At 42.6% G+C, this 27,872-nt stretch overlaps 1 protein-coding gene across 3 annotated transcripts in view; it reads right to left on the reverse strand.

Annotated features, from left to right (window-relative positions):
- COL5A1 (collagen type V alpha 1 chain) overlaps positions 1-27,872 on the reverse strand; it is a 221,930-nt gene that overhangs the window by 18,634 nt on the left and 175,424 nt on the right. Inside the window, exons 56-65 of one of the 3 annotated variants that reach the window (XM_088453033.1) lie at positions 27,805-27,858; positions 26,789-26,842; positions 22,249-22,356; positions 20,767-20,820; positions 20,627-20,662; positions 20,443-20,496; positions 20,089-20,350; positions 18,312-18,424; positions 16,180-16,248; positions 11,944-12,177 (exon numbers count right to left, since the gene is read on the reverse strand). In XM_088453033.1, coding sequence (XP_088309159.1) covers positions 11,944-12,177; positions 16,180-16,248; positions 18,312-18,424; positions 20,089-20,350; positions 20,443-20,496; positions 20,627-20,662; positions 20,767-20,820; positions 22,249-22,356; positions 26,789-26,842; positions 27,805-27,858 — 1,038 coding nt within the window. Of the gene's footprint in view, positions 1-11,943; positions 12,178-16,179; positions 16,370-18,311; positions 18,425-20,088; positions 20,351-20,442; positions 20,497-20,626; positions 20,663-20,766; positions 20,821-22,248; positions 22,357-26,788; positions 26,843-27,804; positions 27,859-27,872 lie in introns of those variants that run through there. The other 2 variants (XM_088453032.1, XR_015871843.1) reach the window with 2 other exon arrangements.

The raw sequence follows: 27,872 nt of genomic DNA on the forward strand, positions 1-27,872 counted from the left end.
CGCGCGGCTTACCTGAATCCCCGGCGTCTCCGGCAGCAGTCCTGGGAGGTAGACAGAGTCCGGCTAGTACGGACTCTGCCCTCCCGCCGCGATCCCCAGATCAGTACTGGCGTCGCGGCGCCAGTCGGGGATCAGAGCGGCAGCGTGGGCGTCTGTACAGACAGCCCTTCGCTGCCGTCTGTAGTAAAAAGATTAAAATAAATAAAATCTAACTTAAAATAAAAAAAGCTTCTGGGGGCTGCTCCTGCAGCCCCCCTGCGCGGTGACCGACTCCGGCCGGGCACCAGCTTACACTGAGGTGCCTGTGGCTCGGGGGCGGGGTATAGAGGAGGACCCAAGTGCATCCTGGGAGCTAAAAGCTTAACTGTGTGGTGCCCATGGATCCTGTTCCAGCTATAACCCCTATGGACCCTGAAGTAGAAATACTGTACATCAGAGCACATGCCTATACTGCTAATAATATACTGTACATCAGAGCACATGCCTATACTGCTAATATACTGTACATCAGAGCACATGCCTATACTGCTAATATACTGTACATCAGAGCACATGCCTATACTGCTAATATACTGTACATCAGAGCACATGCCTATACTGCTAATATACTGTACATCAGAGCACATGCTTATACTGCTAATAATATACTGTACATCAGAGCACATGCCTATACTGCTAATATACTGTACATCAGAGCACATGCCTATACTGCTAATATACTGTACATCAGAGCACATGCCTATACTGCTAATATACTGTACATCAGAGCACATGCCTATACTGCTAATATACTGTACATCAGAGCACATGCCTATACTGCTAATATAGTGTACATCAGAGTACATGCCTATACTGCTAATAATATACTGTACATCAGAGCACATGCCTATACTGCTAATATACTGTACATCAGAGCACATGCCTATACTGCTAATAATATACTGTACATCAGAGCACATGCCTATACTGCTAATATACTGTACATCAGAGCACATGCCTATACTGCTAATAATATACTGTACATCAGAGCACATGCCTATACTGCTAATATACTGTACATCAGAGCACATGCCTATACTGCTAATAATATACTGTACATCAGAGCACATGCCTATACTGCTAATATACTGTACATCAGAGCACATGCCTATACTGCTAATAATATACTGTACATCAGGGTACATGCCTATACTGCTAATAATATACTGTACATCAGGGTACATGCCTATACTGCTAATATACTGTACATCAGAGCACATGCCAATACTGCTAATAATATACTGTACATCAGAGCACATGCCTATACTGCTAATAATATACTGTACATCAGAGTACATGCCTATACTGCTAATAATATACTGTACATCAGAGTACATGCCTATACTGCTAATAATATACTGTACATCAGAGTACATGCCTATACTGCTAATAATATACTGTACATCAGAGTACATGCCTATACTGCTAACATACTGTACATCAGAGCACATGCCTATACTGCTAATAATATACTGTACATCAGAGTACATGCCTATACTGCTAATAATATACTGTACATCAGAGCACATGCCTATACTGCTAATAATATACTGTACATCAGAGCACATGCCTATACTGCTAATATACTGTACATCAGAGCACATGCCTATACTGCTAATAATATACTGTACATCAGGGTACATGCCTATACTGCTAATAATATACTGTACATCAGGGTACATGCCTATACTGCTAATATACTGTACATCAGAGCACATGCCAATACTGCTAATAATATACTGTACATCAGAGCACATGCCTATACTGCTAATAATATACTGTACATCAGAGCACATGCCTATACTGCTAATATACTGTACATCAGAGCACATGCCTATACTGCTAATATACTGTACATCAGAGCACATGCCTATACTGCTAATAATATACTGTACATCAGAGCACATGCCTATACTGCTAATATACTGTACATCAGAGCACATGCCTATACTGCTAATATACTGTACATCAGAACACATGCCTATACTGCTAATAATATACTGTACATCAGAGCACATGCTTATACTGCTAATATACTGTACATCAGGGTACATGCCTATACTGCTAAGATACTGTACATCAGAGCACATGCCTATACTGCTAATATACTGTACATCAGAGCACATGCCTATACTGCTAATATACTGTACATCAGAGCACATGCCTATACTGCTAATATACTGTACATCAGAGCACATGCCTATACTGCTAATATACTGTACATCAGAGCACATGCCTATACTGCTAATAATATACTGTACATCAGAGTACATGCCTATACTGCTAATATACTGTACATCAGAGCACATGCCTATACTGCTAATATACTGTACATCAGAGCACATGCCTATACTGCTAATATACTGTACATCAGAGCACATGCCTATACTGCTAATAATATACTGTACATCAGAGTACATGCCTATACTGCTAATATACTGTACATCAGAGCACATGCCTATACTGCTAATAATATACTGTACATCAGAGCACATGCCTATACTGCTAATATACTGTACATCAGAGCACATGCCTATACTGCTAATAATATACTGTACATCAGAGTACATGCCTATACTGCTAATATACTGTACATCAGAGCACATGCCTATACTGCTAATAATATACTGTACATCAGAGTACATGCCTATACTGCTAATATACTGTACATCAGAGCACATGCCTATACTGCTAATATACTGTACATCAGAGCACATGCCTATACTGCTAATAATATACTGTACATCAGAGCACATGCCTATACTGCTAATATACTGTACATCAGAGCACATGCCTATACTGCTAATAATATACTGTACATCAGAGCACATGCCTATACTGCTAATATACTGTACATCAGAGCACATGCCTATACTGCTAATAATATACTGTACATCAGAGTACATGCCTATACTGCTAATATACTGTACATCAGAGCACATGCCTATACTGCTATTATACTGTACATCAGAGCACATGCCTATACTGCTAATAATATACTGTACATCAGAGCACATGCCTATACTGCTAATATACTGTACATCAGAGCACATGCCTATACTGCTAATAATATACTGTACATCAGAGCACATGCCTATACTGCTAATATACTGTACATCAGAGCACATGCCTATACTGCTAATAATATACTGTACATCAGAGCACATGCCTATACTGCTAATAATATACTGTACATCAGAGCACATGCCTATACTGCTAATATACTGTACATCAGAGCACATGCCTATACTGCTAATATACTGTACATCAGAGCACATGCCTATACTGCTAATAATATACTGTACATCAGAGCACATGCCTATACTGCTAATAATATACTGTACATCAGAGCACATGCCTATACTGCTAATAATATACTGTACATCAGAGCACATGCCTATACTGCTAATATACTGTACATCAGAGCACATGCCTATACTGCTAATATACTGTACATCAGAGCACATGCCTATACTGCTAATAATATACTGTACATCAGGGTACATGCCTATACTGCTAATAATATACTGTACATCAGAGCACATGCCTATACTGCTAATATACTGTACATCAGAGTACATGCCTATACTGCTAATAATATACTGTACATCAGAGTACATGCCTATACTGCTAATATACTGTACATCAGAGCACATGCCTATACTGCTAATAATATACTGTACATCAGAGTACATGCCTATACTGCTAATATACTGTACATCAGAGCACATGCCTATACAGCTAATATACTGTACATCAGAGCACATGCCTATACTGCTAATAATATACTGTACATCAGAGCACATGCCTATAGTGCTAATATACTGTACATCAGAGCACATGCCTATACTGCTAATAATATACTGTACATCAGAGCACATGCCTATACTGCTAATAATATACTGTACATCAGAGCACATGCCTATACTGCTAATAATATACTGTACATCAGAGTACATGCCTATACTGCTAATATACTGTACATCAGAGCACATGCCTATACTGCTAATAATATACTGTACATCAGAGCACATGCCTATACTGCTAATATACTGTACATCAGAGTACATGCCTATACTGCTAATATACTGTACATCAGAGCACATGCCTATACTGCTAATAATATACTGTACATCAGAGCACATGCCTATACTGCTAATATACTGTACATCAGAGCACATGCCTATACTGCTAATAATATACTGTACATCAGAGCACATGCCTATACTGCTAATAATATACTGTACATCAGAGCACATGCCTATACTGCTAATAATATACTGTACATCAGAGTACATGCCTATACTGCTAATATACTGTACATCAGAGCACATGCCTATACTGCTAATAATATACTGTACATCAGAGCACATGCCTATACTGCTAATATACTGTACATCAGAGCACATGCCTATACTGCTAATAATATACTGTACATCAGGGTACATGCCTATACTGCTAATAATATACTGTACATCAGAGCACATGCCTATACTGCTAATATACTGTACATCAGAGTACATGCCTATACTGCTAATAATATACTGTACATCAGAGCACATGCCTATACTGCTAATATACTGTACATCAGAGCACATGCCTATACTGCTAATAATATACTGTACATCAGAGTACATGCCTATACAGCTAATATACTGTACATCAGAGCACATGCCTATACAGCTAATATACTGTACATCAGAGCACATGCCTATACTGCTAATAATATACTGTACATCAGAGCACATGCCTATACTGCTAATAATATACTGTACATCAGAGCACATGCCTATACTGCTAATAATATACTGTACATCAGAGCACATGCTTATACTGCTAATATACTGTACATCAGAGCACATGCCTATACTGCTAATAATATACTGTACATCAGAGTACATGCCTATACTGCTAATAATATACTGTACATCAGAGCACATGCCTATACTGCTAATATACTGTACATCAGAGCACATGCCTATACTGCTAATAATATACTGTACATCAGAGTACATGCCTATACTACTAATATACTGTACATCAGAGCACATGCCTATACTGCTAATATACTGTACATCAGAGCACATGCCTATACTGCTAATATACTGTACATCAGAGCACATGCCTATACTGCTAATAATATACTGTACATCAGAGCACATGCCTATACTGCTAATAATATACTGTACATCAGAGCACATGCCTATAGTGCTAATATACTGTACATCAGAGCACATGCCTATACTGCTAATAATATACTGTACATCAGAGCACATGCCTATACTGCTAATAATATACTGTACATCAGAGTACATGCCTATACTGCTAATATACTGTACATCAGTGTACATGCCTATACTGCTAATAATATACTGTACATCAGAGCACATGCCTATACTGCTAATATACTGTACATCAGGGTACATGCCTATACTGCTAATAATATACTGTACATCAGAGCACATGCCTATACTGCTAATAATATACTGTACATCAGAGCACATGCCTATACTGCTAATATACTGTACATCAGAGCACATGCCTATACTGCTAATATACTGTACATCAGGGTACATGCCTATACTGCTAATATACTGTACATCAGAGCACATGCCTATACTGCTAATAATATACTGTACATCAGAGCACATGCCTATACTGCTAATATAATGTACATCAGAGCACATGCCTATACTGCTAATATACTGTACATCAGAGCACATGCCTATACTGCTAATAATATACTGTAGATTAGAGCACATGCCTATACTGCTAATATACTGTACATCAGAGCACATGCCTATACTGCTAATATACTGTACATCAGGGTACATGCCTATACTGCTAATATACTGTACATCAGAGCACATGCCTATACTGCTAATAATATACTGTACATCAGAGCACATGCCTATACTGCTAATATAATGTACATCAGAGCACATGCCTATACTGCTAATATACTGTACATCAGAGCACATGCCTATACTGCTAATAATATACTGTACATCAGAACACATGCCTATACTGCTAATATACTGTACATCAGAGCACATGCCTATACTGCTAATAATATACTGTACATCAGAGTACATGCCTATACTGCTAATAATATACTGTACATCAGAGCACATGCCTATACTGCTAATAATATACTGTACATCAGAGCACATGCCTATACTGCTAATAATATACTGTACATCAGAGTACATGCCTATACTGCTAATATACTGTACATCAGAGTACATGCCTATACTGCTAATAATATACTGTACATCAGAGCACATGCCTATACTGCTAATAATATACTGTACATCAGAGCACATGCCTATACTGCTAATAATATACTGTACATCAGAGTACATGCCTATACTGCTAATAATATACTGTACATCAGAGTACATGCCTATACTGCTAATATACTGTACATCAGAGTACATGCCTATACTGCTAATAATATACTGTACATCAGAGCACATGCCTATACTGCTAATAATATACTGTACATCAGAGCACATGCCTATACTGCTAATATACTGTACATCAGAGCACATGCCTATACTGCTAATAATATACTGTACATCAGAGTACATGCCTATACTGCTAATATACTGTACATCAGAGTACATGCCTATACTGCTAATATACTGTACATCAGAGCACATGCCTATACTGCTAATATACTGTACATCAGAGCACATGCCTATACTGCTAATATACTGTACATCAGAGCACATGCCTATACTGCTAATAATATACTGTACATCAGAGTACATGCCTATACTGCTAATAATATACTGTACATCAGAGCACATGCCTATACTGCTAATAATATACTGTACATCAGAGCACATGCCTATACTGCTAATATACTGTACATCAGAGCACATGCCTATACTGCTAATATACTGTACATCAGAGTACATGCCTATACTGCTAATATACTGTACATCAGAGTACATGCCTATACTGCTAATAATATACTGTACATCAGAGCACATGCCTATACTGCTAATATACTGTACATCAGAGCACATGCCTATACTGCTAATAATATACTGTACATCAGAGCACATGCCTATACTGCTAATAATATACTGTACATCAGAGCACATGCCTATACTGCTAATATACTGTACATCAGAGCACATGCCTATACTGCTAATAATATACTGTACATCAGAGCACATGCCTATACTGCTAATATACTGTACATCAGAGCACATGCCTATACTGCTAATAATATACTGTACATCAGAGTACATGCCTATACTGCTAATATACTGTACATCAGAGTACATGCCTATACTGCTAATATACTGTACATCAGAGCACATGCCTATACTGCTAATATACTGTACATCAGAGTACATGCCTATACTGCTAATAATATACTGTACATCAGAGCACATGCCTATACTGCTAATAATATACTGTACATCAGAGCACATGCCTATACTGCTAATAATATACTGTACATCAGAGCACATGCCTATACTGCTAATAATATACTGTACATCAGAGCACATGCCTATACTGCTAATAATATACTGTACATCAGAGCACATGCCTATACTGCTAATAATATACTGTACATCAGAGCACATGCCTATACTGCTAATAATATACTGTACATCAGAGCACATGCCTATACTGCTAATAATATACTGTACATCAGAGCACATGCCTATACTGCTAATAATATACTGTACATCAGAGCACATGCCTATACTGCTAATATACTGTACATCAGAGCACATGCCTATACTGCTAATAATATACTGTACATCAGAGCACATGCCTATACTGCTAATATACTGTACATCAGAGCACATGCCTATACTGCTAATATACTGTACATCAGAGCACATGCCTATACTGCTAATAATATACTGTACATCAGAGCACATGCCTATACTGCTAATATACTGTACATCAGAGCACATGCCTATACTGCTAATAATATACTGTATATCAGAGCACATGCCTATACTGCTAATATACTGTACATCAGAGCACATGCCTATACTGCTAATATACTGTACATCAGAGCACATGCCTATACTGCTAATAATATACTGTACATCAGGGTACATGCCTATACTGCTAATATACTGTACATCAGAGCACATGCCTATACTGCTAATAATATACTGTACATCAGAGCACATGCCTATACTGCTAATATACTGTACATCAGAGCACATGCCTATACTGCTAATAATATACTGTACATCAGAGCACATGCCTATACTGCTAATATACTGTACATCAGAGCACATGCCTATACTGCTAATATACTGTACATCAGAGCACATGCCTATACTGCTAATATACTGTACATCAGAGCACATGCCTATACTGCTAATATACTGTACATCAGAGTACATGCCTATACTGCTAATATACTGTACATCAGAGCACATGCCTATACTGCTAATATACTGTACATCAGAGCACATGCCTATACTGCTAATATACTGTACATCAGAGTACATGCCTATACTGCTAATAATATACTGTACATCAGAGTACATGCCTATACTGCTAATATACTGTACATTAGAGCACATGCCTATACTGCTAATATACTGTACATCAGAGCACATGCCTATACTGCTAATATACTGTACATCAGAGCACATGCCTATACTGCTAATAATATACTGTACATCAGAGCACATGCCTATACTGCTAATATACTGTACATCAGAGCACATGCCTATACTGCTAATATACTGTACATCAGAGCACATGCCTATACTGCTAATAATATACTGTACATCAGAGCACATGCTTATACTGCTAATAATATACTGTACATCAGAGCACATGCCTATACTGCTAATAATATACTGTACATCAGGGTACATGCCTATACTGCTAATATACTGTACATCAGAGCACATGCCTATACTGCTAATAATATACTGTACATCAGGGTACATGCCTATACTGCTAATATACTGTACATCAGAGCACATGCCTATACTGCTAATATACTGTACATCAGAGCACATGCCTATACTGCTAATAATATACTGTACATCAGAGCACATGCCTATACTGCTAATAATATACTGTACATCAGAGTACATGCCTATACTGCTAATAATATACTGTACATCAGAGTACATGCCTATACTGCTAATATACTGTACATCAGAGTACATGCCTATACTGCTAATATACTGTACATCAGAGCACATGCCTATACTGCTAATATACTGTACATCAGAGCACATGCCTATACTGCTAATATACTGTACATCAGAGCACATGCCTATACTGCTAATATACTGTACATCAGAGCACATGCCTATACTGCTAATATACTGTACATCAGAGTACATGCCTATACTGCTAATATACTGTACATCAGAGTACATGCCTATACTGCTAATATACTGTACATCAGAGCACATGCCTATACTGCTAATATACTGTACATCAGAGCACATGCCTATACTGCTAATATACTGTACATCAGAGCACATGCCTATACTGCTAATATACTGTACATCAGAGCACATGCCTATACTGCTAATAATATACTGTACATCAGAGCACATGCCTATACTGCTAATAATATACTGTACATCAGAGCACATGCCTACATACGTCTATATTACACTGTACACAGGGCTCATGTGTATATACCTCTATATTACACTGTACACAGGGCTCATGTGTATATACCTCTATATTACACTGTACACAGGGCTCATGTGTATATACCTCTATATTACACTGTACACAGGGCTCATGTGTATATACCTCTATATTACACTGTACACAGGGCTCATGTGTATATACCTCTATATTACACTGTACACAGGGCTCATGTGTATATAACTCTATATTACACTGTACACAGGGCTCATGTGTATATACCTCTATATTACACTGTACACAGGGCTCATGTGTATATACCTCTATATTACACTGTACACAGGGCTCATGTGTATATACTTCTAATATTACTCCCATATAGTATATGACACTATGGGGGGAATTCAGTTGTTTGCGCTGGCGGCAATTCTGCTCGCACTCTCCTAAGATGACCAGCAGAAATGTGCGACAAGTCCTGGTGGGACCCCTTAACCAACCCATCACTTTAGCCGGGAGATCTGGCGCAATAAAACAATTCAAACTCCTCCTATAGATCAGAAGACTATTTACTGACATCATATACTGTAGTTTCTTGTTACGAAACCTGTGGAAACATGCGCAGAACATATATATAATGGCCTGATGGGGAGCTGACAGTAAAATCGTTTGTATCATCGGCGGGATTGTCTCTCTGCCTGTATGCAGGACCCCCTCTCCCTCCCCGAGGGCTCAGCCACCCCCGCGTATGGACAACGCGATTACTCTCCAAAAGATTTACACATCAATTATCTGTTACTGTAAGTAAATTGTGGGATTTCCAGCCATTTCACTTAAAATAAAAATCTATACTAAATAAATAAACTGGACTGTGCCCGGCTCCTGCACACAGCTCCAGAATCATTTCCTATTGATAGATTTTTGTTTCTTGTGTCAAAACTAATAATGCTGCTCTCATGTCTCTTATTGCAGTCTGGCAGGCTGAGATCGTAACGCTGATCAATACATTGCGTTATTCCCACCAGCCAGGCCGGATCAAGATACAGACTTTTCAGAGGAATTAACTCTCTGTCAGTAGAACACAGAGACCAATTTCATTGATGACGCCTGTCCAGTGCTTTAATAACCCGAGATGAACGTGCATTTAGGTGCAGTAACGCTAAACTCGTGTCACGGCTCATAGATACATAGAATGTGACGTCAGATAAGAGCCACTTGGACCATCTAGTCTGCCCCATTTTTAAACAAATTGTTACCTCGACCCTTATTGATCCTCGCTTCCTCTGAAGGATATCCTTATGTCTATCCCGTGCAAGTTTACTTTGCTCTACTGTCTTAGGGCCGGATTCAGAGGCGTTCGCTATTTGCCAGCGCACGCTCTGAATCAGGGCGGGGAGGAATTTTTTTTCCTGTCCACTCGCAAAGCTGTGGGTGCCCACCCACAGCTAGTGCGAGCGGGCAGGAGATGGTCGCGATTATCGCGAGCATCGGGCTTGCGAGGAGACCCTGTGGTAGGGTCTCAGGTCTTGCAAGCCTTAGTGGACTTCCTGCTCTAATAGAGCCGGAAGTCCACTACTGACATCACCAGTGATGTCAGTAGGGCCGCCCACAAACGGCAGGCCCCTACTTCGGGAATGCCTCAGTTTGTTCAGCCACTCCCCCCTCCCCGCCTACAAAATGGGGCGTGCCGTCGATCAACATCGACAGTCGCCCCGTTCTGTTGCGAGCCCCGGAGCGGGTTTGCGCACACCGCGCGTGTGTACTGGGCCACCATCGACCCACTTACGAGCGGGACTGAATCAGGCCCTTAGCCTCTACCACCTCTGATGGGGGCTATTCTACTTCTCCACTACCCTTTCTGTGAAATCGTTTTTCCTCAAATTACCACCCCCCAGTGTCAGAACATGTCCTCTTGTTCTAATACTCCTCTTTCTATGAAGAATGTCTCCTTCCTTTACCTTGGTAAAACCCTTTATATATTTGAACGTTTCTATCATGTCCCTCTTTCCCTTCTCTGCTCCAAACTATACATATAAGATCTTTTAGTCTTTCCTGGTACGTTTCGTGGTGTAGACCTTGCACCATTTTAGTTGCCCTTCTTTGTACAGACTCTAATGTATTAATATCCTTCTGGAGATAACGTATGGCCTCCAGAACTGAACACAGTATTAGAGATGAGGACGTACCAATGACCTATACAGTGGTATTATCACTTCTCTCTTTCTGCTACTGATTCTTATACATTATACGTCCGCGTGACGGAAGTCGCTATCAGTAAGAGGAGACATCACTTACTGCGCATCCATCCATGATGGCCTGAATGTAAGGATTGTTGTCATAAGACATTTCTTCATCGTTGGACCCCAGGAAGCGGATGGCCTTGTCGTAGCTGTTGGTGGTGCTGTCGTGCCAAGCTACCGACTGGTAGCAGTTGTACGTTATGTTCTGCTTGGCAGACGCACTTAATAGCCTCAGGAAAGTCATTTGTACAACGCCGATTGGGTTTCCATCTGCATCCACGTAGGACAGCTGGAGAAAAATCAGAGACAGCTACAGGGTGAACAGTGAGCGGTCGGGGGGAGGCTGCGCAAACCTGCCTTTCTATATGTAACAGCGGATTCCCCTAGGAGTCGCACACTGAGCTTTATTTAGTCCTTGAATGTCGGTCCCCAAAATAGTCCAACTAGGTCTCTTGTCTTTAACTCACCACGTGGGGCAGCCAATGAGACAATGCAGCTACTACTAAATTCCACCATAACAGACCGCAAAAGTGTTTTAAGTAGCATTAACTTAAATTAAAAAACAATTTATATATTTATATATATTCTCTTTACTGTACCTTCTACACACCATTCTCCAGAGTGACCGTGTCCTCGATGGATAGAACGGCCCAACGTCTCCATCTTTCTTACCCGATCGGCCTGTTTGAACCAAGCCCAGCAGGTGTCCGTGTCGCGGCGCTGTTACGCGCTCGGGCCTGGGGACTTTAATACTCATACGGCCGGTTACAAACAGGCCAATCGGGAGGAGGACAGTGGAGCGTGGTGTTTATAGTCCTCGCTATACCCGAGGTGGAACCTGGTGTATGAGAAGGTAAGTAACTACGACACCCAAAAACTATTCTTCAGTAGGTTTATCCTTTAATGTTACATCAGAAGCTTTGTTGCTTGAAGTTGACAATTTGTGATCGTGTGGCCAATTGTCCATTGTGCCACCAGTGATTTACGGTGATGATATAGCAATTCCTATGGTGGGACCCAAATAATTCCTCCCTGCCGTGCTGTTTCATGTACTATTATAACATTATTATATCATCTCATAGTAACTATAGATGAATTGTTTTTACTCTAATCATAAATCAGGTTTCTGTGAGATATCGGTCACAATGAGAAATAGTAAAACTTGTGATACAGTTGTCACATACTGAAACAAACAAAAGACACAAAAAAGGCATTGACGTACAGTAAATACAATATATGTAAAAGGAAAAGATAAAATTATACAAACCAGACGGCAGAATGGTCCCAGAGATAAACATGACTGAACAGGGGGGAGCAGGCATGCAAGACAGAGACAGCCAGCAACACGTACTGATCGCTATCGCATCTGACCTGTGCGCACTTCTCATACGCTTTTGCTGTGATCATTTAATGCCATTGGCCAATCTTATAAGTAAGACCGGCTCTGGGTAGTTAATGACCTCCGCTGACAGCAGCCATAGAGCCTAATGCATAGTACACCTAATGCAGACACATCTCGCACACGCGGGGACTGTATATGCAGCTTAGACCAATTACGAGCGGTTCCGAGACGGCAGAATCTCAGTCGCCTCTCACCTACAGCTGCATGGGCGTTACTTGGTGGCAGTGGTGTGGTGAGACTCAAAATAGACCCACAGTTCCTATTGGAAGCATCGAGCTAAGCAAGCGCTGATTAGGCTCCTGTTGTGCGCAATCCTTACTGCCTTTCCTGCAATCCGCTTCTCAGCATTACATGCGGCTAGAATCAGGCCCTTAGCAGACACGAATGGCTGGTACCTACGGCCCGGGCACTGTCGGCGGCACTGGACGTATAGCGTACAGATGTGTTGCTGGCTGTTTCTTTAAAATATGTTCCACAATACCTGGAGTTAACGGAACTTCTGTACCCTAAGCGGGAAGCACTTGGGGGATTCAGGATAAAAGAGGCTTATAAGGAAATTGCTCAATAGTTCAGAAAACGACATGAAAATATAGCTGGCTGGACAGATGCTGTGAAGTTAAGATACGGAGGAGCCACTAGTGCCAGCAGTCACCCTAAGCCGAAGTGAGTACCTATGATATTGAAAGCAGAAGAGAGAGCACAGGCGCGGTGTTGATTATTTCTCCATGACTGCTAAACTAGTCTGATCGCTTTAATACTTGGGGGGTGGGGGGGTATTCGGAGTGCTGAGATAATTGAGCAGATACATGCACCCACTAAAGGCAGTAATCTAATAGCCTAAGTCTAAGGCATAAACTGTGGGGTGGCAATGATACTTAGATAACTACTTAGTAAAGTGGGCTTTGAAGATGCAATAAAAACGCATTCAGCCGAGAAGCCCAGATCTATCGGCCAATGTCTATTCCAAAAATAAATCTGTGAATCTACCTCAACTCCAGTGTGCATCATCCTGGTATCTGGATTGATGCGGCTGGTTACCCCAGGTGCTCTATAGAAGGGGATATTTAACTGACTACGCATTTCGCCATTGTATGTTGTCATGAAGAGATCATAGGTACCCAAAAGAGGAGACAAGTTTTTGTGTTGTGTCTCTAAAGAAAAACATTACGGAAAGCAGCCTGAAAGCCAAAAATCCGGCATCAAACATACCCAGAGGAAGCAAAGTGTCTTTTAAGGTGGACATTCGGCCCAAGGCACAGCCCTAAAGAGTGGTCTTTCCTTCAGCCCTATATTACTACATCATACAGATGGAGCCCAAGTCACTGCCACTTTCCTGTGAGGATACGCCGGACGGCTCAGTCAGTAGGAGAATCACAAACGCTCAACAAAATTATTTGGGTATTTAAAAAAAATAAAAACCACAGCTGAAAAAGTGACTTAATCCTGTGTTGATATACAGAATATAAATGATATTGAATCGGGATATTGTGGTTGTTTTCAGGTCATGGTCCCTCGGGTATGACCTTTATGTGAACTCTGGTATCTGTATAAAATATCTTTATCGTATCATAATAATATCCAAGATGTCGCGTGGTAACCACTTCCCGCTACACCCTCATTATAGGGGAGCTGGTGACGGCTGCATTTGTTTTATGGCTATAGCTTGGTTCGGGATGAAGTCAGGAAGCCGGCGGTCGAAATGCCGACTGTGAAATCCTGGCATGGGACTAATGATAGGCATCTAAATACCGATGCCGATCATCAGCCCCACGCCGAAATCCCAACGCCCGGCATTCCGAAAGTAGGTAAGCCGTGCGTCAGGACCTGTTAGCCGCGGGGGGTGGGGGTTAGGTTTAGGGACTCACAGGGGGACTTATGGTTAGGCTTAAGGATTAGGCTAGGGGAAGGGGGGTTAGGGTCAGGCACCCCCAGGGGGGAAACTAGGGTAAGGCACCCCCCCCCCCCCCCCGGGAGGGTTAGAGAGCGGGGAGGGGGGGGTTAGGTTTAGGCACCCCTGGGTTGGAGGGTTAGAGTTATGCACTAGGGGGGAGGTTAGGGTTGGGCACCCCTAAGTGAGGGTTGGGGGGAGAGGGTTAGGATACTTACCAGGCGCCATTGGGATCTTCATCTGCCAAACGTCGGTATTTCATCCACCGGGCTTAGGTTCGGCGGTATGTCATACCGATTCCCTTGGTTCATTGTTGCTTTTCCGGCCTATATTCGTGAGTCCGGATAGTCGTCATACCTACCTTTAGAGCTGGGCCACTTACAGCTCTAAGCCCGAACCTCTTCTAGTACTTACTGGTGACCACTAGCACCAATGTGTGGGGTCTGAACTGGTCTTATGTTATATGTTATAACTGGAAGTCAATCGTCTCATAACAAACCGCCCCGAGATCACACAATGACTTGGGAAACATCTGTATGTAGTTCTCCATATAGGAATTACTTTAGCCGTATCACTCAGACAGGGCATTGAAGACCAGATAGAGGAAGGATTTATTTAATTAAAATACAGCATCCACGACACCTTAACGGATCAGTCGTAAGTTAATTAAATAAAACCCATTACCGCTTGCTGCAGACACCTATGGATTTAATGTCTTTTTCTTGATTTTTAATTAAATGACTGATTGCGGGACTCTCTTTTGCAGTCACTAATTGCCAGGTATGCGGTAAGGTGACTGACAGCCAATCCTCTAACTCAATGTTATAAAATGCCAAGCAAACCGACCTTCGCATCCAGTTCCACCTTAAATCCATTTTCCTTTTCATCCGGAAACACTGTTTCCCCCACACCCGGGATTAGTGAGACATGCAGAGTGGTTTGGCCATAACCGAAGCAGACTCCGTGCTTGGGTCCAGACTTAAGGCCGGGTTAGCACTTACCATGGAACCTCGCTTGTAATGACTATACCAAGTACCGGGCAGCTCTTTGGGCCAACGAGCGATTTTATTCTGCAAAATACGACATGTGTTACAGAGAGAGAATTCTAAGGCTGAATCTTACCAGTTTACCACGCTTGAATTCACTGAACCAGGAACCTGGATTCTCTTTGGGCCAGGATGTAAGCTTAGCCTGAATTGTGGAACGGAAAGGAACGTAAGAAACAGAAAGTTAATGACCAATACCCCCGAACCAGAGTTTTCCAAACTCTGCCATTACAGTCCAGGTTTTAAGGATATCCTTGCTTGAGCACAAGTGGCTTAATTAGTACCTTGGTCAATTTGATTTAAACTTCTGGATATCCTCCAAACCTGGACTGTAATGGCGGAGATTGGGAAACTGTGCCCCAAACTGTAAAGCGGCACACTGACTACCCCCATTTCCGGCTCCTGCGTAACACCACAAAGATCTTCGGTCCTATTGCCTAGATTTACACCCTATGAACATCTAAATTGTTGGGCGAGTAGAAATCTGTGCAGCCCGTCTCCCGTACAGTTTGGCTGATACACTGAGGCCAGTTTCATTAGCGGTGAGTTGTAGCCGGCTAGCGCTATATAACCTTAAACGCCGACTGTATCCATTAAAGTTCTAGAGGCAGTTAAACAAGTTTTATGACTGTGGCTAGAGGTGGCTGACACAGGCGTAAATAATGAAATATCTCTCCTCTGGGCATTGCAGGATAGAATGAGACATTGTCTTAATTCAACAATTAGAAGTATCCCAATGCTCAAAAGCAGACTTCAAAGAGAAACCTAATTCTGCATTAATTCCTCCCTGTGAAAGCAGCACGGTATTACATTCTGTCTGTCAATACAACGCCTCCAGCAGATCAGGGTCATGGAATAGTCACCGCAATACTGTTCTCAACAAGTTTATTGATGACAGATTAAAGTAAAATCAAGTAGCTTTTCTCTCCCTGGCGAGGCGGCAATGGCGTAATTGCACAGGTGTGCGCGAACGCGTACCGGTGACCTGCACATGGTGTGTTCGCTCGCCGACAATATTTCAGCTCATCAATTTAATAGTAACGTGTGTGTGACTTCACATAACTCTGCACCTCATACCTCAGCTTCCTTTTGAATTGAGTAACTGGATTCTTGTAAAATGGCCGCCGTCGCCGCAGTGTCTAAGTGAAGGGTACAATTTAATTTGGACTACAGGAGGCTATGAGGGGACAGCCCGGCAAGGCTGCTGCGGCTGAGATTTAGAACAAGGGGTTGGACCAATCTGTTTCAGATCACTCCCAAGACGTTACGTTTAATACCATTTCCCGGCATTTCTGCGTGGTGGGTGTACATATATTAAAGCCAGGATGGAGATACGGTGGTCTAGTAATCAGCCCGTACAAGGAACATGGTAAAGTGACAGAGAAACGTGGAGAAAATTAAATATTTCCCAGCTAAGAAGCTGCAGAAGACTCCGTGACGGCCGGATCTGACAGACAGATGCGGATTATATTGTGTGCAGGGAGCTGAGAGAATGGCGGTCACAGTGTGTAACATCGGCCATAGCAGACGGTGTAGTGGGGGAATAACTACGGCATAAATCACTGCAATTTGTAAATGACCGCTCGCAATGTTTCTATAAGTGCGTAAGCGAGCCCAGTCGCAAAGGTGCACGCTCACTTCTAAAACTGCCGGACACGCGGCGGAAGATAATATCCAAATGCCAGTATCCGCCTTCCCCAGGTGCCACAACCACAGAACAACGGCTTCAACCAGACCCTGCCACCTTTTATAGAAAGCTACTGTACGTGGCCTGCAGACCGGTCACAAAACACATAGATTGCCCCTGGACCGAGCAGATGACCTCTCTGAGGCCCTGCGATGTGGCTTATGTTATCGATGTGTGAATCCATTAAGCGGTGAGTAATAATATTAACGCATAACTCATTGCTTTCATCAGGCCAAGGCAGTCTATACCTCCGGCACGAAGCGTCTAAGGAGAAGCAGCAATTAATTAAGTGATCTTAAAATACTGGACGCAAAGTGTTCTTTCACTTGCCAAGCCTTTCTGGTGCCAGACGCTTCAATTGATTGTGATGCCAAATTCAAAGAGAGTCTACACCACTTACTCCTTCAGACTTCTTGTCGGGGAATATACAAGACTCCCCTCCAGCGGTGAAATTGCAGAAAACCTTAAAGGAGTCTCGAGAGCAGCCCTGGTTAGGATCAATCCAGTATTCACCTAAATTTGAAGAGAAAAGGAGAATGAAGCAGGCGAGTTTTACAGCGGCCGGCGTTTGGCAACTGCGCGGAGAGTGATTAACGACCATTGTTTTCTATTTATTGTATTAAATCCCGATTATGAGTCTCTGGATTCCCTTTGTCTTCCAGCTCAACCTCGTTGCTGGCAGAAGCAGCCTGTGTTGAGCCTGGGAAGTTATCGCCTCTAATTTGCACAATAATAGAACATTTTTATGCATTTCTATTTGAAAGGTGAAAAGATTGGCGCGGCAGAATTAATAGAATTAATATACGCGATAATGTAACCACTGGTGTAAGTTATCAGGCTATTACAGGAATGATCTGATCATGCAGAGCTACGTGGGATATGTAACTCCTTCAGTGACCGCACTTATTTTATCGGTCCAGGGATGCGTCAGTCCGCCAAGTACAAGTTCTGATATCCCATTGTGTAGCTGTTTTAGAACAAAGCACCTGATCTAGCTGTACCCCAGCACATATACACAGCGATATGACCCCGCCAGCTCTATACATATAAATTAAACATAAACCACATTACTTATGCATGCAGAACTTAGCACAGATGTGGAATACATTTTGTGTTGTAAATCTGACTTACAAAACCCCGGGCATAGGAGCTGATTATGTATCCTGCGTGTTACACAGGCTGTAAGGTCGCTATAAAGACCATCTAAGGTCAGAGGTCACACTGGGGCTCGGGAAAGGTCATCTTAATGGGATGTCTGATCGAGCACATGGTATGTAATACAGATCAGGCATCTCAGCAAAATACCGTAACATCATCCGGGACAGGGACTTTGTATAGGGACTTAGAGCACCTTACTGGATCCTAATTATTTCCTGATCATCCGGGATGCCCCCAGTTTTTCTTTGTAGCTGACCAGGATGTTGACATCAGGACAGAGTGTTTCAGGAGCTTAATGTGCTAGGAACAGACTGTGAATTAGACCGTGGAAGGAGCGGGGTCTTTTGATAGCACAGAGCCAGGATACTGGGGTATGAAATGTACCTGTGTATGGTAACGTTCAGGCACTAACCTTTTTAACCATTCCAAGTGACCCGCCCCAATGAAGAGGCAGCGATACCCATTACAGGTGAAATTCGCTATTGATTTCAGAATAAATGTTCAATATTGCTATTGAAAGACACAAGTGGATCAGTATGAAGATGACTCGGGATCAATTCTGGCAATGCCATCCCGACGGTAAGTGCTGGGGTTAGGGTTAGGCGTGAGGGAGGGAGGGTTTGGGTTAGGCTGTGGGGACGGAGGGTTAGGTTTAGGGGTATGGTTAGGATACTGACCCTGTCGGGATGCCAGCGTTGGGATTCTGACTGCCGCCATCCCGTACCCAACCCGATGACTCTGTGTTTTCTGCATTGCACTTGTAAATAATACCCCTCACCGCTATCGCCCTCTTCTGGGCGTAACTTCTACACACCCCATTTGCTGCTGAGCTACTCAGGGTACAGTTAGTGTGATCAGCAGCTCACGGATTTCCAGGCGGCGCTGATCAATATCGTACTAATCCTGATTGGACGCTGCCTTGGGGCTCAGGTCACTTATTTATTAAATGTGAATATACTACAAAGGTTTTAGGGTGCAATGCCGTCCTGGAAGGGGGTGTGCTTGCAGCATGGACTCACCATCTGGGAAGTCCGTGTGACAGAGCTGTAAGTCCTTGCAGGTCCTTGCTGGGTTACCCTGAGTGCCCAAGGGGTGTTTCATCTGTTCAATTTCCAGTTTTAGGGAATTAAGAGAGCCAAAGATTTCCTCCATGCCGTCAGCATAGTCCATGTAATTATTGTCTGCGTTCCCTTCATCAACCACTTGGCTAGCATCGATACTGCGCTTGGTTCTCTTCGATGATTGGACAGGAAGTGGCTGTATAACTTCCCCTGGGGGACCCTAGGATCACAGCCATAGCATTAGGGACCTGTCCTGAGCAAGATGCAGTTACTTGTCTAGAATCTATTCATGTGCAGAGCATTACCACTTACCGGAGGGCCTGGCGGGCCAGAAGTTCCAGTTTCACCCTTTGGACCAGTTGGACCCTGGAAAGAGAACATTGCAGGTTTACACGGGATGGAAGTGCAGATGGTTTTGGTGAAAATTATGGGACATTGAGATGGTGTGATGAGCAGCAGGTGACACGGAAGAGAGTTACAGGAGTCCTCTACTTACCGATGACCCCTTAGCACCTTTAGGCCCGGGACCACCCTGAAATAGATTGGAAATATGTCACATCATCCGTATCAGCTGTCAGTCATACAGAGCAACGGAACATGGATGTATCCCAGGCACGTGCACAATATAATACATACCGGCAATCCAGGAGGACCAGGAGGACCTACAGGCCCAGATGGGCCAAAGATACCCTGAAGGGGAAGAGAGAGTAGTACAGTAAGTGGCAAAAACTGTGTCAGAATATTACTGATTACAATGATACCCTGAAGGAGAGGAGAGCGTAATAAGGGAAAGAGAGAGCGTAATAAGGGAAAGAGAGAGTTATAAGGGAAAGAGAGAGCGTAATAAACGTGGTTAGTGTAATAAGGGAGAGGAGAGAGTTATAAGAGTAATAAGGGGGAAGATGATCAACTGTTACTTCCACAACTACAGGGAGCACTGTATAATGGGCATTGTATAAGGGGCACTACTACAGGAAGAACTGCATAATGGGCACAACTACAGGGGGCACTGCCTAAGAATCACTACTACAGGAAACACTGCATAATGGGCACTACTACAGGGTGCACAGCCTCAGGGGCACTAACTTGATACACGCAGAGTTTACAGGTTATACGCTATGTTCCCAATAATCTGGTTCTACACTGACATAGAAACTGTGCACCCTGTCTTGAGCTGTGGTGACTGAGTGGCAGGAGCGGAGAGGAGGTTGGTGAGGTAGATCTTTCACAGTGGGATGTAATGGGCATTACTGTGTGGCATAATGTGTAACAGGCATTACTGTGTGACACAATGTGCTATTAGGGGTATTCGTGTGGCATAATGTGTTATAAAGGTCATTACTGTGTGGCATTATGTATTATTAAGGGCATTATGTGGCATAATGTGTAAGAGGCATTATGGTGTGGCATAATGTGTTATAGGGGCATTACGGTGTGGCATAATTTGTTATAAGAGCATTATGGTGTGGTACAATAGGTTATAAGAGACGCGTGCAGATAAACATAGTCTTTGGGGGGGGAGAGGAGCGCCAGAGACTTTTTTTTTGTGGTAATAACGGCGAAGAGGGTAATAAGGGGGGGGGGGGGGGGAGAGAATAATAAGTGGTAAGAGAGAGTAATAACGGGGAAGAGAGTAGTAAGGGGGGAAGAGAGAGTAATAAATGGTAAGAGAGAGTGAGTAGGTATAGGAGAGAGTAATAAGAGGGAAAAGAGTGTTGAGTGGTCAGAGAGAGTAATAAGTGGTTAAACCACGGTGTCAGTACTGTATATAACTGGGATCCCAGCCTGTGTACAGTAAATTAAAGAAACAAAATTGCTGCCAATATAAATACTTCCCGGGTGTTCATCTGCTGTCATAGACCATTTATTCATCAGTGTATTGTGCTCTGTATTCATTACTAATGTGCATTGTGGGAGATAAGGGCCTCCGTTATTTGGTCTGGAGTAATGATGGGAAGCAGCCAGTCGCTCATCTCATACTGTCATTGCCAAGTGACTGTGTGAGTTGGAAGGAGCTGCCCGGTTATGGTCTAGCCAAAGCGCTGCGGACACTGATTACTGTGATTGTGTAATGTCTGCGGGCTGGGAACCTGCAGGACACAATGGGGTCTATGTCACCTGTTCGCCTTTAGATCCTTGGGAGCCTTGAGAACCTGGAAGGCCGCGATCTCCCTTCTCTCCTTGCTCTCCTGGAGGTCCGATGAGACCAATCAATCCGGGGTGACCCTATGGTAGAAGCATGAAATGTTACATGTAGGATCTGATTCTAAATTAGACATATATACGTCACAGAAACCCCGCTGACATCTAACGCACGTAAAAATGGCGTGTTTATGCCCGTATGTGCCACATATAGGTCAGATCCACTTACACCCAACAGTGACAGAAGCTCAAGACATTTCTTTAATGTTGGTTTTGATAGTGAAAAACATTCCATCTGCACCTGACTGCCCCTTCCCACCTCCCCTGTAATTACCCCTTACTGTGCTCCATCTGCACCTGACTGCCCCTTCCCACCTCCCCTGTAATCACCCCCTTACTGTGCTCCATCTGCACCTGACCACCCCCTTCCCACCTCCCCTGTAATCACCCCGTACTGTGCTCCATCTGCACCTGACCGCCCCTTCCCACCTCCCCTGTAATCACCCCCTTACTGTGCTCCATCTGCACTTGACCACCCCTTCCCACCTCCCCTGTAATCACCCCCTTACTGTGCTCCATCTGCACCTGACCACCCCTTCCCACCTCCCCTGTAATCACCCCCTTACTGTGCTCCATCTACACCTGACCGCCCCTTCCCACGTCCCCTGTAATCACCCCCTTACTGTGCTCCATCTGCACCTGACCACCCCCTTCCCACCTCCCCTGTAATCACCCCGTACTGTGCTCCATCTGCACCTGACCACCCCTTCCCACCTCCCCTGTAATCACCCCCTTACTGTGCTCCATCTGCACCTGACCACCCCTTCCTACCTCCCCTGTAATCACCCCTTACTGTGCTCCATCTGCACCTGACCGCCCCCCTTCCCACCTCCCCTGTAATCACCCCCTTACTGTGCTCCATCTGCGCCTTACCACCCCTTCCTACCTCCCCTGTAATCACCCCCTTACTGTGCTCCATCTGCACCTGACCACCCCTTCCTACCTCCCCTGTAATCACCCCTTACTGTGCTCCATCTGCACCTGACCGCCCCCCTTCCCACCTCCCCTGTAATCACCCCCTTACTGTGCTCCATCTGCACCTGATTACCCCTTCCCACCTCCCCTGTAATCACCCCCTTACTGTGCTCCATCTGTGCCTGACCGCCCCTTCCCACCTCCCCTGTAATCACCCCCTTACTGTGCTCCATCTGCGCCTTACCGCCCCTTCCTACCTCCCCTGTAATCACCCCTTACTGTGCTCCATCTGCACCTGACCCCCCCCTTCCCACCTCCCCTGTAATCACCCCCTTACTGAGCTACAGCTGGGATGCTATATAACTGTACAAGGACCAGGCATTATATATAGTGCAGGTTACAGTCTGTTATTATTATTGTCCCTATAATAATACAGCTGGTATGCTATATAACTGTACAAGGACCAGACATTATATATAGTGCAGGTTACAGTCTGTTATTATTATTGTCCCTATAATAATACAGCTGGTATGCTATATAACTGTACAAGGACCAGGCATTATATATAGTGCAGGTTACAGTCTGTTATTATTATTGTCCCTATAATAATACAGCTGGGATGCTATATAACTGTACAAGGACCAGACATTATATATAGTGCAGGTTACAGTCTGTTATTATTATTGTCCCTATAATAATACAGCTGGGATGCTATATAACTGTACAAGGACCAGGCATTATACTGTATATAGTGCAGGTTACAGTCTGTTATTATTATTATTGTCCCTATAATAATACAGCTGTGATGCTATATAACTGTACAAGGACCAGACATTATATATAGTGCAGGTTACAGTCTGTTATTATTATTGTCCCTATAATAATACAGCTGGGATGCTATATATCTGTACAAGTACCAGACATTATATATAGTGCAGGTTACAGTCTGTTATTATTATTGTCCCTATAATAATACAGCTGGGATGCTATATATCTGTACAAGGACCAGGCATTATATATAGTGCAGGTTACAGTCTGTTATTATTATTGTCCCTATAATAATACAGCTGGGATGCTATATAACTGTACAAGGACCAGGCATTATATATAGTGCAGGTTACAGTCTGTTATTATTATTGTCCCTATAATAAAAATACAGCTGGGATGCTATATATCTGTACAAGGACCAGGCATTATATATAGTGCAGGTTACAGTCTGTTATTATTATTGTCCCTATAATAATACAGCTGGGATGCTATATAACTGTACAAGGACCAGGCATTATATATAGTGCAGGTTACAGTCTGTTATTATTATTGTCCCTATAATAATACAGCTGGGATGCTATATATCTGTACAAGGACCAGGCATTATATATAGTGCAGGTTACAGTCTGTTATTATTATTGTCCCTATAATAATACAGCTGGGATGCTATATAACTGTACAAGGACCAGGCATTATACTGTATATAGTGCAGGTTACAGTCTGTTATTATTATTATTGTCCCTATAATAATACAGCTGTGATGCTATATAACTGTACAAGGACCAGACATTATATATAGTGCAGGTTACAGTCTGTTATTATTATTGTCCCTATAATAATACAGCTGGGATGCTATATATCTGTACAAGTACCAGACATTATATATAGTGCAGGTTACAGTCTGTTATTATTATTGTCCCTATAATAATACAGCTGGGATGCTATATATCTGTACAAGGACCAGGCATTATATATAGTGCAGGTTACAGTCTGTTATTATTATTGTCCCTATAATAATACAGCTGGGATGCTATATAACTGTACAAGGACCAGGTTACAGTCTGTTATTATTATTGTCCCTATAATAATACAGCTGGGATGCTATATATCTGTACAAGGACCAGGCATTATATATAGTGCAGGTTACAGTCTGTTATTATTATTGTCCCTATAATAATACAGCTGGGATGCTATATATCTGTACAAGGACCAGGCATTATATATAGTGCAGGTTACAGTCTGTTATTATTATTGTCCCTATAATAATACAGCTGGGATGCTATATATCTGTACAAGGACCAGGCATTATATATAGTGCAGGTTACAGTCTGTTATTATTATTGTCCCTATAATAATACAGCTGGGATGCTATATAACTGTACAAGGACCAGGCATTATATATAGTGCAGGTTACAGTCTGTTATTATTATTGTCCCTATAATAATACAGCTGGGATGCTATATATCTGTACAAGGACCAGGCATTATATATAGTGCAGGTTACAGTCTGTTATTATTATTGTCCCTATAATAAAAATACAGCTGGGATGCTATATATCTGTACAAGGACCAGGCATTATATATAGTGCAGGTTACAGTCTGTTATTATTATTGTCCCTATAATAATACAGCTGGGATGCTATATAACTGTACAAGGACCAGACATTATATATAGTGCAGGTTACAGTCTGTTATTATTATTGTCCCTATAATAATACAGCTGGGATGCTATATATCTGTACAAGGACCAGGCATTATATATAGTGCAGGTTACAGTCTGTTATACTCTGTCCTGCACAAGTGTTTGGATACCACACTATGTAGCTGGTATATAACATGCAGGAGTTTATACACTGACAGTATTAATGTCACTTGTGCGTTATAATGAATGAAAACTCCGTAGATGGAAACAAGATCTCGGTTAGGATTTTTAGTTTAACACACGAGGGAAAAATAGTTGCGTTTCATACCTGCATATTTAGGGTGTTGTGGGGAATTTTCCAGGGTCACCTTACTATTAAACTGAAATTCTCTTTTTAATCTTATCCTATGCAATATGCAAATGTATTCTCGTTATCACATTTTCCCTTAGACACCTCCAAGCCTGGCACTTCCCGGGGTTTCTGTCTTCTATTTTCACTGTTTAAAGGACGACTTTCCCGAATGGATGAACCATAATAAGACTGATCAAAGCTACTGGAATTGGCCGGGAGGGAGTGGGGGGTATGTATTACATTTGATTACATTACACTCATCAGGGATGGCTAAAAATAAGAACTGTATGAAATATTGTTTTTGTATAAGGCAGCACTAAAGGGAAAGAGTGATGTATCCGGAGTACATTACCCGCCGGACATCGATACGGGGAGTGCTCAGATTAATCTGTAATAGAGGGTACGCTGACCACAAGGAAGTTATACATCATCGCTGCACCATCGGGAATAAAGGGGGCTGGGAAACTGGGTTATGGGGCTGCTGGGAAGTGGACAGGATGCGTATTGCCGTTTCCTGTCTGATAATACAAAGGGAAAACACCATCGGTGCAATCACAAAAAAACGTATCATTTCTTCATAAAATCTCTCCTTAAACGCTTTTATTTTTATTAATATGGGGCTATTTCCCCCTGGGCATTATTTGATACTAACACTGAAATTACAAATAAATAAAAAGTACCATTTGTACCGTTTAAATTAGTGACTTAAATGGTAGATGGAAAAAAAAAAATGTCGGCTGAACAAGCGTGTAGGTAAGTAGTATAGAGGAGGGGACTTACCTTTTCACCCTTTGGACCTGAATCTCCCTTTAATCCTGGCAGACCTGGGGGGCCCTGTAACAACGATAGCAACGTTATTAAACAGCCAATAATGTGTCTGACCTAGTTATCACAGCCCCCAAAATAAGGGGCGTCAGTAACTGGCGATCATTCTATGTCCTCGGCAATGTCACATTAGAACCACTAGAGGAACAGGAGCGGTACATTAACCCCCCACACACGGCTTCGGGAAGAGTCTGTAGTATATTTAGTCATGTGCTAGAGTATGGCCGCAGCGAACAATGGCTGCAGTTTAGTCCGTCTCCCAAATATAAGACAATGCTGAAGTTAGCTGGAAATTTGAGAAGTGCATAAGCGTCCATCACCCCAGGAATCTGCTGGAGGAATCTCTCGTTTCAGCAGCAGGATGTAGTGAAAAGGTTGATAATGTCGACATGATGAATGATTTCTGCTGTCATCTCGGTTCCTCCCTTGAGGATATCCGTGGCCTATGTGGTGGCCACGTAGATCCTTGTGGTGGTAGAACTTCCACCACACGTCATGAGGGCAAACATCTATACACAGAGCTAGCAGATATGCACAACTGTGCCAATGCAGGACAAAAGGGCCTTTACCACATCTAGAAGATGAACAAGGTTTGGTCCATGTAAATGATGAGGGACAGCCGCATCTGATATCAGCCGATTCCTATAATGACTGAATCACTATCCGCTGTTTCTCCTTATCTCAGGATTCCAGTCGCTGCTTTAATATTGGTGGCTGATGGCGTTTCTACCTTGCACTAGGTGCCCGCACTTCCTCCACCAGCATCAGCAACTGTTATTCCGCTCCCTTATATACCACCTCTAATACTGTCATGTCATTGGGCAGAGTCATCCTTATGTACTGTATCTTGTCCTTTGTTTGTATTATGATCCCTCAAATCACAGTGCTGTGTAGTGCGTCAGGGCTTTATACATAAGGGATAATAACTACACTGTTGGCGCTAGTGAGCAGAATGAAATGATGGCGCTTACCATTGGTCCAGGCGGGCCATCGGGACCAGGTGAACCTGGCAGACCTTGCTCTCCCTAAAATAAATGGA

Source organism: Taudactylus pleione, unplaced genomic scaffold, assembly GCF_031769625.1.
Source record: "Taudactylus pleione unplaced genomic scaffold, aTauple2 ptg000566l, whole genome shotgun sequence".
NCBI lineage: Eukaryota > Metazoa > Chordata > Amphibia > Anura > Myobatrachidae > Taudactylus > Taudactylus pleione.